General features: G+C 60.1%; 1 protein-coding gene across 2 annotated transcripts in view; it reads left to right on the forward strand.

Moving 5' to 3' along the window:
* FIBCD1 (fibrinogen C domain containing 1) overlaps positions 1 to 17,061 on the forward strand; it is a 34,305-nt gene that overhangs the window by 3,261 nt on the left and 13,983 nt on the right. For both annotated transcript variants that reach the window (XM_032636383.1, XM_032636382.1), the window contains 3 exons: positions 6,876 to 7,355; positions 10,826 to 10,985; positions 11,395 to 11,531. In XM_032636383.1, coding sequence (XP_032492274.1) covers positions 6,876 to 7,355; positions 10,826 to 10,985; positions 11,395 to 11,531 — 777 coding nt within the window. The remainder of the gene's footprint in view (positions 1 to 6,875; positions 7,356 to 10,825; positions 10,986 to 11,394; positions 11,532 to 17,061) is intronic.

A 17,061-nucleotide genomic window follows, 5' to 3' on the forward strand; every position in this document is an offset into this window, starting at 1 on the left:
GAGGGCCGAGTGAAATACCGGTGTGCTTTGCAAACTGTAAAGCTCTGTGCACCCTTGAGGAGGGTCGCTCTTAAAGTAGCCTGTCCCTTTTTACAGGCTGTCAGTGTCCCGATCTCCCATTTGCCCACCAGGGAAAGCAACTTGACCACCCAGTTCCCTCCAGAAGGGCCTGGCTGAGGTTCTTTATCCTCCAGAAAAGATGCCAATGCCACACTCTTGAGTGCCAGCTGGGTTCATTTGCAGATCTCTCCTTTCTTAGTCAAACCACCCTGGGAGGCTGGCGGCGGGAACGATCAACCCATTTGACAGATGAGGAAACTGAGGCTAAGAGAGCCGCAGCCAGGACTTGAACCTGGGTCCTCCAGGGTGGCCGATGAGCCTTATTGGGAAGATGCAGGGAGAGACGCTGACTGCCCTTGGCTCAGCCCACTCAGGCACATTATGGAATTCCCAAGGGGAGGGCTCCAGCGCCCAGTGTGTGATCCCAGGGCATGCGCAGCGCCCACTGCCATTGAAGGGCCTGCATCCGAGTGTTGCTGTTTCAGGGACAGCCTTAGGCCGGCTCTGTCCCAGGCCTGTCTGGCCTCAGCTCCTCATTTGCTGGGTGACGTTGGACAAGGTGCCGACTCCGTTAGAACGTCCCTTCTGCCCTTGCAGAACGAAGGGGCTCTCGCAGCCTTAGGGCAGGAGATTACGGTGGAATATTTGCCAGGAGTTTGGAGTTGCTCAGATAAAAGGATCTAGAAATAGACATGATTCTCCTAGTCTTGGAGTGTGGGGCAGGAAGTCACCCTGTAACCTTCTCCCCTGTCGCGGGGAAGGGAGGGCTTTTTTCTGAGCAGTCCCTGAGTCAAGCCACTCCACAGGGAGGTCGACCTCTGAACTATCCCAGGCCATGTCTCCTAATATTTTCAAAACTTTGAAAAACATTCCAGAAAGGAAAAAAAAAAATTCTCATCGGGAAGTTCTTCTTGATGTCTAACCTAAACCCTGCTGCATTTAGTTCACTCAGTGACTATTTATAGAGTCCCTACCTCATCCAGGAGACGTAGCTGTGAACCTGTGCCTCGGGAGCTTAGAGTCTCATGGGAGGGACAAACTCACATCGTGGGATTATTACAAACCACGATGGGCACTATAAAGAAAACAATACACGCCTCTGTTGTCTTGTTGCTTGGGGTTTGGGTTGAGGTCACTGTGCCTGGGTTGAGAGAGAAGGAGGGTGAAGTAAGTGAAGAACAGGGGCTACAAGTCAAGGACTCCTTCCTTCTCCTTCTATTTCCTGGGCCCCTCCTCTGGCCACGGGCTGCCCCACGGAGCTCACCCGCTAGCCCAGTGGTGTGGCTGTGATGGGGAGGCCAGGAGGCCAGGGGAGGCCAGGGGTGGGAGTGCAGAGACCACTTCCCCGGGGAGGAGATGCTTAAGCTGAACAGCGTTTGCCAGATCTGTGCTTCAGGGACACCAGGGTGTGTTGGGGGAAATGACAGAAGCCAGGCAGGTGCAGAGAAGCACCAGGAGGAGGCTGGAGGGGGGCAGCTATAGCTGAGGCTGGTATGGGGGAGGCGGGGTGGGACCTGTTCCTGGGCCTCCGCAGCCCTGAAGGGGTCTGAGCACGAGTGTCCTGGGCCCTTTGCTATCAGGAGCGTCCCTGGCCGCTGGGTGGGGAATTGGTTGGCGGAGCCGGGAGGAGGCAGGGGCGCTAATGGGGAGATGGTCGTGGTGATGTAGAAGCAGATGACGGGGCTTGGACTAGGGCAGGGCTGGGGGCGTGGGGAATTAGAGGAGGGGATTAGAGGAGGTGGAGTGGACAGAGCCAGGTGCTGGCTGAGCGCGCGGGGTGAGGGAGGGGAGCACAGGGAGGTTTTGGAGGGGGCGGCTGGTGAGGCTGGTGCCATCCCTGGGTGGGAATCGCAGGAGGGCTCAGGTTTGGGGTGGAGCGAGCCTGGTTTGGGGCTCCATGGGCTGGAGGCCTGGAGCTGTGGGGGGTGGGGAGGGTGAGCAAGACCCTCACAAGAAACACCTGGAGACCCTCCCTCATCTGAAACGGACCCGGAGCTGAGTGCCGTCGGGGGAGTGACAGAGCTTGGGGGGCTTGGAGCCTCTGGGAGGGGGCAGATGTGAGCAGCTCCCAGACCCTTCTCTTTGTCCCCTAGAACACCTCTGGCCACTCCCCCCAGGGCCTTCCCGGTGGCCTGAGGCTTCAGATGGCCCTCAGCATAGGTCACATTAAGAGGCAGGACAGGGCTTCCCTGGTGGTGCAGTGGTTAGGAATCCGCCTGCCAAGGCAGGGGACACGGCTTCGAGCCCTGGTCCGGGAAGATCCCACATGCCGCGGAGCAGCTAAGCCCGTATGCCACAGCTACTGAGCCTGTGCTCTAGAGCCTGTGAGCCACAACTACTGAGCCCACGTGCCTAGAGCCCGTGATCCACAGCAAGAGAAGCCACCGCAATGAGAAGCCCGCGCACCGCAACGAAGACCCGAGACAGCCAAAATTAAATAAATAAAATAAATGAATTTATTAAAAAAAAAAAAAAAAGAGGCAGGACAGGGCACTCTTCCTCAGGGCTCATAGAACAAGCCAACGAGCCCTCTTCGCAAGTCTTTGGGACCCCAGAGTTTTGAGCAGAACATCCAGCTCCTCATTTTAAGGGGTCTCTGGGATCCCCCTTCTGCCAGGGTCAGGGGATCAGAGTCCAGCCCAGGTCAGGAGTCATTTGCCTGGCCGTGGGAGCAGATGTGGGCTCCTGGGGAGAGGCAAGGAAGACTCCCCCAGGGGCTCTAGGCTGGGCAGGGGCTGGGCTGCCTGCCCCCTACATGATCCATGAGCCCATGTGCAGCTCTGAGTCCCTGCTGGGCCCAGAGCACGCACCACGTCCCCCTTGGATTTCCCAATCCAAAGCCACACAGTGTGTTTCTGCCACGATGAACAGCCATGCTGCCAGTGGCTGGGGTGTGCCTAGGAGATGGGGGGCTGGGAGCAGCCTTGCCTGGCCTCCCCCAGGGGGGAGACTTTCTTCTTCCCCCTTTGGTACAAGGAGTGTAGTCTCAGCCTACCCAGGGGACCACGACCCAGCTTCCTTAAAAAACAAAGAAGAAGAGGGGGTGCAGGCTGGGCGGAGCACAGTGGCCGTGAGCCTCTTCCTCCAGAGCTCTTCTGGCCTCCGCCAGACCCATGGAGGCTGGGAACTCAGAGGAGGCAGCTGGGACGGACGCCACCCCTCAACCGAGGCAGCTCTGGGGCTTCCTGCCCCCCACCTCCCCTGGCACGAGCCCATCTTGTCCTCCCCTTGGCTGGGACTTTGCGGGCAGCCTTGGACCGTGGGCCAGCACTGGGGGTCACACAGGGGACGAAGCCACATCTCTCCAGCCGGGAGCTCACACAGGTGTTTAGTACCAGCAGTGGGGCTCAGACCCTGGTTCCTCTGAGGCTCACCGCCTGGGATACCTTCCCGATCTCCAGGCACCTTGCCCCTGAGAGGCGGGGGCCCTGTGTGCATCCTCCCGCCTCCCGCAGATCCCAGGGGTGTGGGCACCCAGTCTTCCCCAGCCCAGGGCTGATGAGTAAGCGCCAGACCCCCGCACGCTCCGCTGGGCTGCTCACGCCTGAAGCCCCCCTTTATCATCTCGGGCAGATTTCTTTGCAAGGCACGTAAGCGGCAGCCTATAAAAGCGAACAGCACTTCATGTTTAAGGTGATCTCTGAAGACTGATTCTCCTCTGCTGAGTGGCCTGTTTCATCTCCAGGCTCATCGTCCCCCTGCCCCTCAGGGGACACCTTGCAGCCTTCTGCAGCCCCTCCCCTCCCTTGTGCCCTCTGTCTTCCCACCAGGGACCAAGGGCCTGGGTGGAAGTGGATGCCGAGAGGGCTGGGATCCTGGGACACAGGAAGGACGAGGCCGGCCACTCTGCCTCGCCAGCTGGGGACCTTAATGCTCTTCAGTGGAGGACGTCGCTCAGAGCACCTCGGGGCAAGGTGTCTCCCAGCGGACTCCGGGAGGGGCCTGACAGGGACTTACTTGCTGACGCAGGGTTTGTCTCTCAAACCCCAGTCACACTTCTGGCAGAGGCGGGAATGGGGTCAGATGGCTCAGCAAAGAGTCTCGGCCCAGATGGGCGATTCCAGAGTCACCCGGGCCTGGGTTCAAATGCTGGCTGTACCGCTTGCCTCCCATGTGACCTTGGGCAAGCGTCTTCTCTCTCTGAGCTTCAGTTTTCCCGTCTGCAAAATGAATCCAACCACAGCAGGGGGGTGTTGGAGGTTTCAGTGGCAGGAACACAGTACGCACTCGAGGGTTAGCGGTGATAAGGCAGGGCCTGTCCGTGTGGAACGTGTTGACCCGCAGTGACAGGGATGGGCGGCCTGGAGGTGGCCTTCGTTCCCTGCCACGCCATCCCAGGTGGGCACAGGGTTCAGCGTGGGGGCTATGGCCTCTGCCCTGCCAAGCACCGTAGGTCCCAGGGCCTTTGCCTCCTCCCCAAGCCAGCAGGGTCACGGAGAAATGACCTAGTCCATCTGCCTGTCCCTCCGTCAGTCCAACAACCAGCCGCTCTGTGCCTTTTGTGGGGTGGAGGGGCTCATGGTCTAGGGCAGGTTTCCTGGACCTGGGCATTGCGCGTCCCCGAGTCCCGGGTTTCCTTGTATCCACAGCTTTCATCAAATCCCCAAGTCCCCAAGGGAATCCGTGCCCCCAAAGAGGGTAAGAATCGTAGTCTGCGGGACATGCGTTCCCTCAGGGCAGGGCTGGGGTGATTTTCCCTCATTGTCCCCCAGTCAGGGACTGGCTTGGAGCCTGGCTCCTGGGGACCCCGAGGAATATTGGACGGGTGTTTGAGTGAATGAATGAAGTCAAAGGTGATGACTGCATTGGTAAATGCCACCGTGGGGGGAGGGAGGGCTGTGGGAACACCGAGGGAGAGCCCCACCCATACCGGGAGAAGGGCTGAGGAAACAGTCCTGGAAGAGGTGACATCGAGCGGAGCCCTGAAGGAAGAGATCAAGTTTAGGCCAGTGGAAGAGAAGCAGAGGAAGCGGATGTCTCGGGCTGGGGGCGCAGCCCGTGCAGAGCTGACGACACCTTAGGGTCTGGCTGGAGTAAATCGCGTAGGTGTGGGGAGCCCAGGATGGATGTGCCCCCCGGGCCCGGGCAGGGATGGAGAGGGGAAGGGTGGAGTGTTGAATCCCATCACTGCGGCGACAGGCTAAGGAATCCTCTCCCTCATGTTGCCAGCAACACAGACCCCCTCCTTCATCCTTGTCTGGTACCAAGTAGGAGATTCAGGAGTAACTTGTAGAATTTTGAATTTATGGAAAAGAAGCTGTTTGCTCTACCATGTTTTCTCATAGTAAAACGCGGGATGTAAGAGGCTATTTTATATGTCACCGAGAAAGAAAGGAAAGTTGTCAGTTACAATTGTAAGGTTCGCCGCAAACGTCGGAGATGTTAAAATGCGAAGGGAAAAAAAATAAAACAGGGAAGGTACATCCTAGCATCAGTGACACAGAAATAGCACTTTGGGTGGAAAATAAAAAACCCAACACCTCCAGAGGCTCTGTGCACATTGATCATGAGATAATAAAAGCCGCTAATAGTTATTGCCTAAACACAGCATGACAGGCACGGCTCCGAGTGCTTTAATATACTAACCTGTTTAAAGATGTGTCTTGGATTCAGAAAGTTGAAAATGTGGGGGAAATTCAGTGGGAGGAGATGCCTGGCCCTGGGGAGGAGGCGGGAGGCTGAGGGTCCAGTCTGAGCTCTGCTTCTAATCTGCTGTGTGACTGTGGGCAAGCCCCTGGCCCTCTCCGGGCCTCAGTCTCCCCATGTGTCCAATGCTCAGTGATCGCTTTGCAAGCTCCTTTTGGGCCACGTGTGATTCGGTCCAGCGAGTCTGGATTTGCTATACATCATGGTGCCTCCTTTAATTACAAGCTGCACTGGGTTCCAGCTTCCTTTGTACTTAGTCCCTACTGGGTCTGCGGGGTGGAGGGGGTGCTTTGTGAAGAGGTTGGGGGAGGAGGAGGAAGGAGAGGAAAGGGGGAGGGGAGATGCTCAGGTGGCCACCCTCTGCCTGGGGACTCGTGGCAGCCTTGTGCGCCTGCAACGGCCTCAGGACTCGGGATGTGGGTGCTCTGGGTTGAAAGGGACCTTCAGTGACGGGCGCCCGTGACCCCAAGGCACTCATTCCGCTGAGACAGCGCAGTGATTTGCAGCATCGCTGCTGTCACTGTTACAGCTCTCTTCCTGAGTCTGCACAGCAGGTACCTGCATATGGGGTGGGCATGTCATTATTGCCCCCATTTTACAGATGAGGACAACAAGGCTCAGGGGGGTGAAGTCTCTCACCCAAGGTCACCCCGCAGGAAATGACAGCTTGGGGACCTGAGTCCAGCCCGTCTGGCTGCAGAGTGGGAGTCTCCACCTCCCGCCCTTACCAGACCCAGGAGGGCTCCACGTGGGGAGATGTGCCTACCCCAGGCAGGCCACGTGGGCCAGGACAGGGGCAGCGAGGGAAGGGTGCCTCTCTCTCCATTGGTCTCCCCGGCTCTGCCTCTGTTTCTCTTGTCATCCTCTCCATCTTTGTCTCCCTACAAACTTTCGCTCTCTCCATCTTGCTATCTTTGGTGTGTTCCTGTCTCTGTCTCCCCTCTGGGACTCTGTTTCTCATCTCTGTGTGACTCCCTTCCCCCGTCCCCAAGAAGGGGACCCTCTGAGCCTCGTCCAGGCCTCACAAAGGCCAGAGGCCCCATCCTAGGGCTGCCTGGGCCCTCCTCACCGGGCAGAGCTGGAGGCCCCGGTCTGCCCCTGATGCTGCCCCCTCTCTCTCCCGTCTGTCCCTCTGTCTCTGTGTCCATGTCCCTCGGGCTGGCCCACAGCGGCCGAGCTGCACTTACGCGCTGTGCACCGTGCTGCTATCCCTGGCCGTGCTGCTGGCCGTGGCCATCACCGGCGCCGTGCTCTTCCTGAACCACGCCCATGCGCCGGGCACGGCGCCCCCGCCCCTCGTCAGCACCGGGCCAGGCGGTGCCAACAGCGCCCTGGTCACCGTGGACAGGGCCGACGCCTCGCGCCTCAACATCCTCATCGACCCGCGCTGCCCCGACCTCGCCGACGGCTTCGCCCGCCTGGAGGGCGCCCAGGCCTCTGTGCTGCGGGCACTGAGCCAGCGCCAGCCTGAGCCGTGGCTGGCGGGGCAACAGGAGCGGGAACTGCTGGACACCTTGGCTGACCAGCTCCCCCGGCTGCTGGCCCGGGCCTCGGAGCTGCGGGCGGAGTGCATGGGGCTGCGGAAGGGGCACAGCACGCTGGGCCAGGGGCTCAGCGCCCTGCAGAGCGAGCAGGGCCGCTTCATCCAGGTAAGGGTGGGCTCTGCGCCTCGGGGTCTGGGCAGGGGTGGCAGGAGTCAGGGGCACGCCGGCCCCGCTGGGTGCCTGAGGCCCGCGGCGTCACTCAGTCCCCAAGTGCCCCGGGGCCAGGGGCTGTGGCCATTCCCGTCCACGGACTAGCAAATGAGGCTCAGGCAGGTGAGAGTGTCATCCAAGGCCACACAGCTGGTGCGGCCAGGATTCAAACCGTTACCCGAACGCCTTCCTGGTGACCTGGGTATTTGTGTAGCATCCATGGCGTCCAACAGTCGAGTCAAATCCAGGGCTGGAGGGGCTTCCCAGGCGCTCCAGAGCAGGTGAGACACCGGCAAGGCAGGACGTGGCCTCCGTCAGGCTAATGGAGGTTCAAGGTCATGTGGCTCGTCAGCGGCAAGCCCTCCCCCCAGTTGTGCCACGTGGCCAGAGAGAGCTGCACACCCTCCCCAGATCCCCCCGTTCGCTGCCATTTGATGCCCACAGCTTTCCAGGGAAGGAGGGACCAGTTGAGGAGCTCAACCAGGCCCGCAGACTGTCCTCACCACCTCCACCCCACCCCCGCGCCCGCCCCCTCCCAGAGCCGAGCCAGGTCCCAGCAAGCACCAGGTAGATCTGGGTGACGGGCTTCCAGCACTGACCACGCCTTGTGCACCAGCAAGAACTTCCCCCTTCACAGGATCGTCTCATTGGCCCTCTGCCATTTTCCAGAAGAGAAAACTGAGGCCCAGAGTGGGGCAGTGATTTGTCCAGAGTCAGGCCCGGCATCTGGCCTCTGGAGCGCCGCCCAGCCTCCAGCCCTGTACCCCATGCCCCCCGTGACTTAGGTCCTTTGGGACTGGGAGGCGAGCCCCACCACTGCCATTGGTCCCAGCCCCTTCCAGACACCCAAGGTGACCAGGCATTCGGTCACCCAACAGCTCAAGAGCAGTGGGCCTTCTCCCTCCCTCTGAAGGCTGCAGCTGGAGAAATTACAGTCTTCCTCATCCTGTCTGGGTGACTGAGAGAAAGGCGGCTTCCCCATCCTTGGGTGGGGTATTCAGCTGCCCTCCTGCTGCCCACCCCCCCTCCATCCGCAACACCCACGTGGAGGCCTAGAGCTGTTCCTGTGAGACTAACAGTTCTGGGACCCAGCAGTGCCTTGGCTTACCTGATATATTCACTTCTCACAAGAATGTTTAATTTGACTCATTTCCCGCAGACTCCAGGTGGTTTCAGAGACCATGTGTCTTGCACAGTTAGGTCACCATAGCTCCTAGTTCCCCTTCTACAAGCTGCCCAGACCCTTAGCTGATCAGCCCAGACCCAGGTTTTTCAAAGCAATGCCCGGAGTCTCCAGAGCTGCTTGTTAAAAGATACGTCCCTAGACCTCACCCCCAAACCCCTCCAGGGTCCCAACAGTTCAACAAGCACCCACCCGGGTGACACATGTGCACGGATGTCGGAGGCCCGCTGGCCCGGGAGCGGAAGAGCTGAGAAGTTCTGTCGTCACGATTGGAGTCAGCACAGTGAAGGCTCTACCAAGTACCAGCTGTGGGACCTTGGGCATGTCAGGTGCCCTCCCTGGGCTGGGCCTCCTCACCTGTAACACAGGGATAGCACAGTCCATACCTGATAGGATGCGGGAGCTCGTGGCTGTACAGGGCTCGGCTGGCGTGTGGCACATGAGAGGGGCTGTTTGCATATCAGCAGCTCTTTTATTATGATGGTGGAAATTGTTTGTAAACTGAAGTTTCAGCCCATGGGGGACCGCCACTGAAAATCTTTTTTTGGGTCCACACTGGGTGTTAATAAGCGCTGTACAGCACAATAGCCCTAGGAGGTGGGGATCATTACCCCATTCTACAGAGTGACAGACTGAGGCTCGGCGTGGCGAAGTGCTTTGTTTAAACTCAAACAACTGAGAAGTGCTGGAAGCAGCAACTCCGATTTCACTGCCTCTAAAAGCTGCCAATTCCTCTTAATGCATCTGTGCGGCTCAGCGAGCAGGGACTGACTTTCCCCATTAATTCCGGGCATGTTTATATGTACATTTTCAACTTTAATCATTTGCTGGTTTAAACTGAGGTCTTCCTTGCCTGTTAGCAAGAGCCAGCCGTGCCCGAGTTTCTCGAGCATGTCTGCGTCGTCACAGAAGGATGGGCAGTACTGATTCAACCTAGCCAATGCGCCCGGTGATCTTTGCTGCCCACACCCTGCAGGGTAGCCCCCTGCCCCCTGCTCCCTGGGGCGGCCTGCATCCCTCTTCAGGGCTCCCCCAACAGGGCCTGTCTACTGGACCCTGCAATAGAGCCCAGGGAGAAGCCCACCACCCTGCCCCGATGCTCCCACCGTCCCTCTCAGAGCCTCTCCCCAAGGCCTCAGCCCCACTGAACCATCTGCTCAGTCGAGGAGAAACTGACAGGGCAACTAAAAGCTTTGCAGGGTCTCTGCTTCCAGACGAGCCGAGAATCATATTTTGTAAACTGCCGGTGCTGTAAATTCCTGCTTTCCTTCTTCCAACGAGCTATTATTATCTGACAAGTGACGGATTCAGTGTGTAAAACCCAGCATGCTTCCACGCTCGCTGGCTGCGGCCTGCCCGTGACCCTGTCTCCCCTCCTCCGGGTCCCATAGCTCTCCTTTCCCGTCAGGCAGCCCGGGGGACCGCTCCTTCTGGGCCTCAGTTTCCCCATTTGTAACAAGCGTATGAGGCCTCAAGCCCTCCCTCCTGGCAACACTGTGGGGGGCAGGTGAAGGGGTGGACACCAGAGGGCCCTGGAAAGTCAGAGCCACAGGGCATGGGTGGGAGTGCAGTCCCCAGGGCCCCACCTGTCCAGTGCAGACCCATCGCCCCTGACTTCACAGCCTCGCTTGGGGGTCAGAAGAGACGTTGGGTGAAGGTGTTTTGTAACCTGGAAGGTGCCTTGCAGTGAGGTGGGCACCCAGGTACTGAGTACTGAGTGCCTGCTGTGGGCCCCACGCTGTGCTAGGTACTCTCCACGTTGTCACCGGTCCGCATAGCACTAGGGTCAGGGAGGCCAGGTTAGCCCCGTTTCGAGGCTTGGTTAATCACTCACCCGCGGCCGTGTAACTGGCCAGTGGGCGAGTTGGTGTTTTGAGCAGCAGGGCCCCCTTTAGTCAGCTCACTTGGGCTGAATGCACTGAACTGGATGAATCACAGGGCCTGGGGGCAGCGGGGACACAGGTGTCTGCTGAAGCCACTCTGTCTCCTCCCACCCGAGCCCCTGCCCTCTGGGCAGTGGGGCTGAGACAGCCTCGGATGGGGCCCAGAGTAGGGCAGGGGCTGCCATCCCACCAGGAGCCCACCTCCACCTTTGGGACGGCTGTGTGCCCACCAGAGCCCCTGCCACCCTGGCACTCCGCCCACCCCGGTGCTCCACCCTCCCAGAGCCCCACCCACCCGGAGCTCCACCCACCCCGGAGCTCCACCCACCCAGAGCTCCACCCACCCCTGTGCTCCGCAGCTTCTCTCCGAGAGCCAAGGCCACATGGCTCACCTAGTGAACTCCGTCAGTGACGTCCTGGACGCCTTGCAGAGGGACCGAGGGCAGGGCCGTACCCACGTCAAGGCTGACCTTCAGAGGGCGCCTGCCAGGGGATCGCGGCCCCGGGGCTGCGCCAACGGTGAGTGGGGTGGGGCTGCCTTCCTTGGGTGACCTGGGTACCCAGGTTCGTCCCCACCTGCCCCACTAACAAGGAAACACTGCTGCTGTTTGCTGAGGACTTCCTGCCGCTGGGCAGCACTGAGCGCCCTACCTACACCCTCCTGTTGACCCCTCTCCCGGCCTGACGAGGCGGAGCTCATTGTACCCATTTTCCAGATGAGGAAAGTGAGGCTCAGAGAGGGTGCTCTCTCACCAGATTCACCCAGGGAGAGGCAGGACCACGGTCTGACCCCAAGCCCAGTGCTCTAGAGCCCACTTGACATTGCTGGATGGACAGACAAGTCAGAGAGACCCGGGGACGGCGGGGGGGCCGTGGTGAGGGGACACGGGTGCCAGGCCCAGTGCCCTGACGGCCTTCCCTGTCTCAGGCTCTCGGCCACGCGACTGTCTGGACGTCCTCCTGAGTGGACAGCAGGAGGACGGCGTTTACTCCGTTTTCCCCACACACGACCCCGCTGGCTTCCAGGTCTACTGTGACATGCGCACTGACGGTGGTGGCTGGACGGTGAGTCTCCGGGGCTGTGTGGCCAGCTCGGCCAGGCCCCGCTTCCTTTGGGCCCTGCAGATGGTCAGGGCAGACCCTGGGGTGACCCAGGAGGCTGTGCACATGAACCTGGGGTGCTTTGAGAGGCTTCTCACCCAGCCTTCCACCCTTGGCCTGAGCAGAGACCCTGGTGGTCTCCTGGCAAGGAGCCGTCGTGATTTCTTTGCACCTTCTGGTTCCTGCCTGGGCGGGAAGTGGGAGCAATGGAAAGGCAGGGGTGAGACAGCCGTAGGTGGCCCTGAGACCTCCCCTGTGCCAGGAGAAAGGGGTGGAGGTGGTGGGGCAGAGGCCCTGGCTTGAAGACCTAGGGGTCTCCAGATCTGCCAGCTGGGAAGCCCCTTCTAGAGCAGGGTCGGCCCATTGGTCTCCCACGGTCTCTGTCACAATTGCTCAACTCTGCCTTCGCGGGGGCGGGGAACGTAGCCACAGAGCAAAAATGCCTGGGGGCTGCATGGTGGCATGCAAGGGTGAGGGCGACATCGTTAACCATCCAAGCAGGAGGCGAGACGGGGAGGCCTGAGCGAGGTGGGTGGGCAGGGGCGAGCAGAGGCTCTCGGGGGGCGGAGCCTGCTGTTAGGAGCTGGTGGGAGAGCCGCTGAGAATCCCCCGAGCACCCCGAGACAGACACACCTCTAAACCTCTCTTCGAGCTCCAGAGGAGAGAGTTTAAGTGTGCTGGATTCACATTCTGGGCCTAAAAGCGCTTTTGTTTTCCTAACTCGGAACATCTGAGTTATGGCCTTTGTGTCTGGGAACCCCTCGGCGGGCAGAACAGCTCCAATGCACCAGTCAGAGCCCAGAAATCAGAGTTAAGGGTTAGGACAGGCTAAATGAAGCACCAAGACGCCGGCCTGGGCCATGCATCTTCCACTCCAGTGGACTTGAAGCCAGTCTCCTGGGAAGTCAGTCAGGATTGGGGCTGGGAGGCGGGTAATTCCTCGGGCCCGGGCTTCGGGGCCGATTAGAGGGCAGTTGATGAGGTGCGCCGGCCTGCTCAGCCCTCCCTCTAGGACATCTGGATCAGCTGGCCTGGAAGAAAGGCCATTCTCAGCTGAGAAGTGCTTGCGAGGCCGATAGACGTTAATACCCATTTGGGATTCCGTCAAAAGCAATCTCGTCCCAGATACCTCTGGGCGTCTGTCAGGCTTACCTCCCTGCCACATGGAATCACTCAGAAACCCAATTGCTTGGGAGGGAGCTGGCCGCCGCCTTGCTGGACCCCGATACCATCCATCCTCGTTAGGCTCCATGTCCAAGCTGCCGGGCCTCAAGTGCCAACACCGGTGGACAGGACGCCTGGGGCCGCACACGTCAACTGGAGCCTGCTTTCCAGAGAGCCGGCCGGGCCTGGGCGAGGATGTGGCTTGGCATCCCTGCCCCCTTAGGGACACTTTACAGTTTATATACCGTGGCCCTGCCTGGCACTGTGCCAGCCCTCCTCCAACTCCTGGAGGCCAGCCGGGCAGCCCACGCAAGTCCGTGGAACTGACTGTCACACGGTGTCACTTGTCAATTCATGGACTCAACCACAGGGCGCCAACCACAGGCCAGAAGATTCCGCAGCAAGCTGCCGGCCGGGCGGGGACCTGGGCGAATCAGCTGACTTGTGTGAGGGCTGTGGAGCCCCTCACGCCACCTGGGGTTACCAGAGAGGCTTCTGCACTGGGAGTTTGGAGCTCTGGGAGGTGAGGCAAGAACAGTGTTCCAGGCAAAGGGAAAACGTGCGGGGTCAGCAGGGAGGTGGCAGGGCTTGTTCTGGGACCGCGGTGGCTCCGTTCTGCTGGTGTATGGCGCTCGCGGGGCCAGGGCCAGGTGGAGAGGCAGGCAGGGCCTGGGTCGAGTGGCTTCTGCAGGTGCAATAGGAATCGGGCTTTTACCTGGGGGGCAGAGTGGGCTCCTGCTGCCCTCAGAATTTCCCCATGGAGGGAGTGACCCAGAAATGTGGGGCTGAGGGGTGGAGGGGGCGCGTGAGTTCCTCGGGCCCTGAACCCTTGCTGAGGGCGTGGGGGTCGCCACGTGGGAATGAGGTCGGGGACAGATGGACACACGCCTCAAGGTGGCCTTTCTGCTGATGTGGCCACTGGCCCTGGCTGAGCCCCAGCCCTGCTCTACACTCACCAACGACCCCAGTGACCCAGGCCACAGAGGGTCACGCTGATCAGCAAGGCCACTCCTGAACCTAAGACATACACCCAACCCCACCCCTGCCCCAGAAAAGAAGGGGGAAGGCAGGAAGGAAAGGCCGGCCCCTGCTGACCTGTGACCCTGGGCAAGGGGCCCAGCTTGGTCGCCAGGTCCTTTGGTACAAGGCCTCCCGGGTCTACCCCTCATGCTCCCTTTTTGTACCTGTCACAGGTGCGGCTAAGCAGTCACTGCCCAGGTGTTACCCGTCTATGTCCCAGCCAGGCTTGCGCTCCGCGGGGCAGCGACTTGTCATCTGGTGGCCACTGCAGCTCAGGGGTCCGCGCGGTTCTCGCACACCATCTGTGCTGCCTAAATACCTGCCGGACAGGTGACTGTTGGCGTCTTCTGGCAGTGTAACTTCGCCTTTCGGATCCTCACTTTTCTCACCTGTTAAATGGGTTAATGAAGTGCTCTTCATGGTGGGAACAGTCAGAATCCTCCACAGGGTGCTCACCGGTAGGGAAGGAGCAGGGGAAGGGGGAAGGGACAGCTGGGGTCCACGGGAGCCTTGGGGATTCCCTGCCAACAGAGGAATCTGGCTCCACCCTGCAGGATCTTACAGTCAAGCAGTGTTTTTGTTTTGTTTTGTTTTGTTTTTTTGCGGTACGCGGGCCTCTCACTGCTGTGGCCTCTCCCGTTACGGAGCACAGGCTCCGGACGCGCAGGCTCAGCGGCCGTGGCTCACGGGCCCAGCCGCTCCGCTGGGGTACCTCCCGGACCGGGGCACGAACCCGCGTCCCCTGCATCGGCAGGCGGACTCTCAACCACAGCGCCACCAGGGAAGCCCTCAAGCAGTGTTTTTAAAGGGGAAGAAGCTTCGTAAAATCAGAGGCCAAATTTCCTCATTTGGAAGGTGATGCATGGGACGAAGCAGCCATTTCCCGTTCATCTCCCCGGCCCTGTGAGACTGGGAAGATCCCGTTCCCTCTTGGGGCATCCCCTGCCTCGTCCAGCCAGTGGGGTGGCCCTTGTATGTCACGTGGCCACCTTTCAGGGCCTAGGGAACAGGGTGACCATGCCCAGGGCCCCATGTGTGTTTTATGGTTGGAAGGAGGGTCCAGCCCGGCGTCAGCAGACTGGGTCCCCTGCTGTCCTGCCCCGGGGCACAGCCTTGTCCCCACCAAGACCCGCCTCCGCTGTGCGGCAAACTGGGCCTGATTGCCGAGCCCTCATCTTTGCATAATCACCAGCCGGGGCCAGAGAAATCGGGTCCAGTTCAGCGTCTCCTACAGTGGGGACCTGTGATAGGATTGATTCTGCTCTGCGCCCCCATGCGGATCCACAGCAAAGCCAGCTTCCCCCAGCGCCACGAGCCGAGTGGCCCGAACCTGCGTCCTCTACCAGGCATTTTACTGCCTTGCGGGGTCGGCCGGCTCAGATAGGCCTCTAATTGGCTCCACTGCGAGAGAAACCCTCCCCTCCCACCGTGCCCATTCCTGCCCTACCTGAGCTCCCCAGGTGGGAGGAAAATCCTTCTCTCATCAAAGAAGCCGCCACCTGAGCAGAGCCCAGCCCAGCAGGGGGATCAGGCTCCAGACAGATGAAAAGCTCCCCAGCCCCAGCCAGCATGCCTCGGGATACGCTGGGGGTGCCGGGTAGCAGGACTTGGGAGTCCACCAGGGGTGCTGTCTCCTCCCTGTGTCCCACAGGCTGTGGTGGCAGGAGGACCTGCCGTAACATCAGTGCCCCAGGCTGTGGTCGGGCTCCGAACTGCTCTGGGGAGTCCTCGGAGGCCTGCACACGCTAACAATGACCACGGCGACTGGTGACAGCACCCCTCCGGTCCTTGACCCATTAGGTCAGAGAAATCTGCCTCTGTCCAGAGCAATTTGGATTTCTCACACTTTGAACGTAGACGGGGTGATGCACGTGGAGCTCGGCCCGGTGCCTCAGTATCTGATAAATGGCAGCTCTGAGCGGTGTTTGCCAGGAGCCGGCAGGCACCGACTGCCAAGCCTGGGAAACGTGGCAGGGAGCCAGGCCCAGGGGTACCATTTGCAGTCAGAAACAAGGAGTGGGCCCACTTCCTTCTGGGCTTGGCAGCTGGTTCTGAAGGGGAGGGAAGTTAGACCTACTGTGCTCCGTCCCCCCGATCCGCACCGAGCGTACACCTTTGTCTTCATTGCGTCTTTGCCGTGATCCTGCAGGGGTCACCAAGGCGTTGCCGGTGGGGCCTTTTTACAGAGAGGGAAACTAAGGCTCAGAAAGGTCCGTGACTTGTGCGAGGTCACACAGCCCAGGAGAGGCAGAGCCGGGATTTGAACTCAGCTCGGCCTCCGTCCAGAAAGTGTGCTCTTGCCGCAAGCCCAGGCAGCGGGGCTGGGGTGGGCGTGCTATCGTCCAGAAAGGATTTGAGGGGTGACTGTCTCCCGGGAGAGCGGGCAGAGTCTCCCCAGGGGCCGCCTTTGCAGGGCTGCGTGTGCTCGCCTGTCCAAGTTCTCTACGCTTTATCGACAAGGACCCGCCTCGGCCACGGCCCCGCCACCCCTCCTCACGGGTCGCCTGCTCGGGACGCCGCAGCTACGCAACCCACACGATTCTGCCCGTGGCTGGTTTCGGCAGCAGCTTCATCAGAGGCGAGGGAAACTCTCAGATGCTGCTTCGTGGGCTCCCTTCTCAGACGGCAGAGACACACCCTCCCCGTCTCGTAGCGTTTGGACCCACCCCGCCTCTCTCTCCTGCGCCTCAGCTCCTCTGACCACCTACCAAGACCCTGCTCGATCTGCAGTTCGGCTGAGCATCTCCTCCTCCAGGAGGCCCTCTAGGAACACCCTCCCACCACCCCAGCAGGCAGCTCATCCTCTGAGCTCCCAGCAAAGGTAACAACAATTGTTACCCTCGTGGAATGCCCCGTATCAACCAGCACGTTTATCCTCGTGGGCTGGAGCTGTTATAATTCCCGTTTTACAGAGGAGGAAACGGAAGCACAAGGATCAAAAGGACAGGCCAGGTTGGGAGCTGCTCTGCCCTGAGACTGCTGGCTTGTGCATCCGTCCACCTCTCCTGGGCCTGTGAACTTTCTGAGGGCCAGAGTCCCACATAAGTCCAGGCGCACCATACGGGGTCTGGAGCAGCAAACCTGTCATTTTGCAGAAGAGAGAAGCCAAGACTTCGATGCTTATACTGCCTGTTGGCTGGAGTCTGGCTAGAACTTGAGTCTCCTGAGTGCCAGCCCAGGGCATGTTTTGGAGCAGATCTGGCTCAGCTACGATGAGGGCCACGGGGGATCGTGGGTGTAGGGGAGCAATGTCCACCCGCTCAGCCGTGGGGTACCCCTCGGCTGCCCTCAGTCTTTGTGTACCGTCAGT

This window comes from Phocoena sinus, chromosome 6, assembly GCF_008692025.1.
Source record: "Phocoena sinus isolate mPhoSin1 chromosome 6, mPhoSin1.pri, whole genome shotgun sequence".
NCBI classification, from domain to species: domain Eukaryota; kingdom Metazoa; phylum Chordata; class Mammalia; order Artiodactyla; family Phocoenidae; genus Phocoena; species Phocoena sinus.